Raw genomic sequence first — 802 nt, forward strand, 5'->3', positions numbered from 1 at the left:
CACTCCTGAGGGCTGGGATGCCATCCAGAGGGACTTGGACAGGGTGGGGAGGAGAGCCCATGGGAACCTCATGAGATGTAACAAGGAAGAGAGGGCCTGAATCACTGAAGAATAAAATAAGGTGTCAATGACACCAGAACAAAGCAGAGCATCAGTGGCTGTGCTGGGGGACGCTCTGCTTTGTAGTTACTCCTGTTTTAAGTTATTCCCTTTTTAAGGTGTTTAATCATAACAAGAAAACCTGCTGGTGTTGGCACAACGTGCTGTGTAACCCTCTTGCTGCCACTACCTGCAGCTCTAAGGTTTAAAAGTGCATAAAATCATTTTAAAGTCAGTCACGTTTATATCATTCAACAGTAAAATAACATATTATACCAACAGAGCTCAAGTGCTCCTCCCCAAAACAAAAATGTGCCAAAAATTACACTACCAGCAGAAATAGCTGTACTATGGGATCTTTATATCAAGAATTGATAAGAAGTTGTATTTACTAATTTTATTAGTGTCTATGTGCTAATTCAGATTTCACCTGCTCCTCTCTTTTCCCAGCCCAAAACTTTGACCCCGTGGGTCGGCCTGAGGAAAATCAACGTGTCTTACTGGTGCTGGGAAGACATGTCCCCTTTCACTGACACCTTGGTCCAGTGGCTTCCCCAGGAACCCAGTGATGCTGGGTTTTGTGTCTATTTAGCTGAGCCATCCCAGCAGGGCTTGAAGGTGGCGACGTGCATCGACGAGCTCAACGGCAGCATCTGCGAAAGGCCAGGTGAAAACACCTCTCTTGGATTTATATTTATATTAT

General features: G+C 44.8%; 1 protein-coding gene across 1 annotated transcript in view; it reads left to right on the forward strand.

Moving 5' to 3' along the window:
- ATRN (attractin) overlaps positions 1 to 802 on the forward strand; it is a gene marked incomplete at its 5' end in the record, with an annotated part of 149,321 nt that overhangs the window by 66,682 nt on the left and 81,837 nt on the right. Inside the window, one exon of the mRNA XM_029963709.1 lies at positions 550 to 766. Coding sequence (XP_029819569.1) covers positions 550 to 766 — 217 coding nt within the window. The remainder of the gene's footprint in view (positions 1 to 549; positions 767 to 802) is intronic.

Source organism: Manacus vitellinus, unplaced genomic scaffold, assembly GCF_001715985.3.
Source record: "Manacus vitellinus isolate BGI_N305 unplaced genomic scaffold, ASM171598v3 scaffold_61_pilon, whole genome shotgun sequence".
NCBI lineage: Eukaryota > Metazoa > Chordata > Aves > Passeriformes > Pipridae > Manacus > Manacus vitellinus.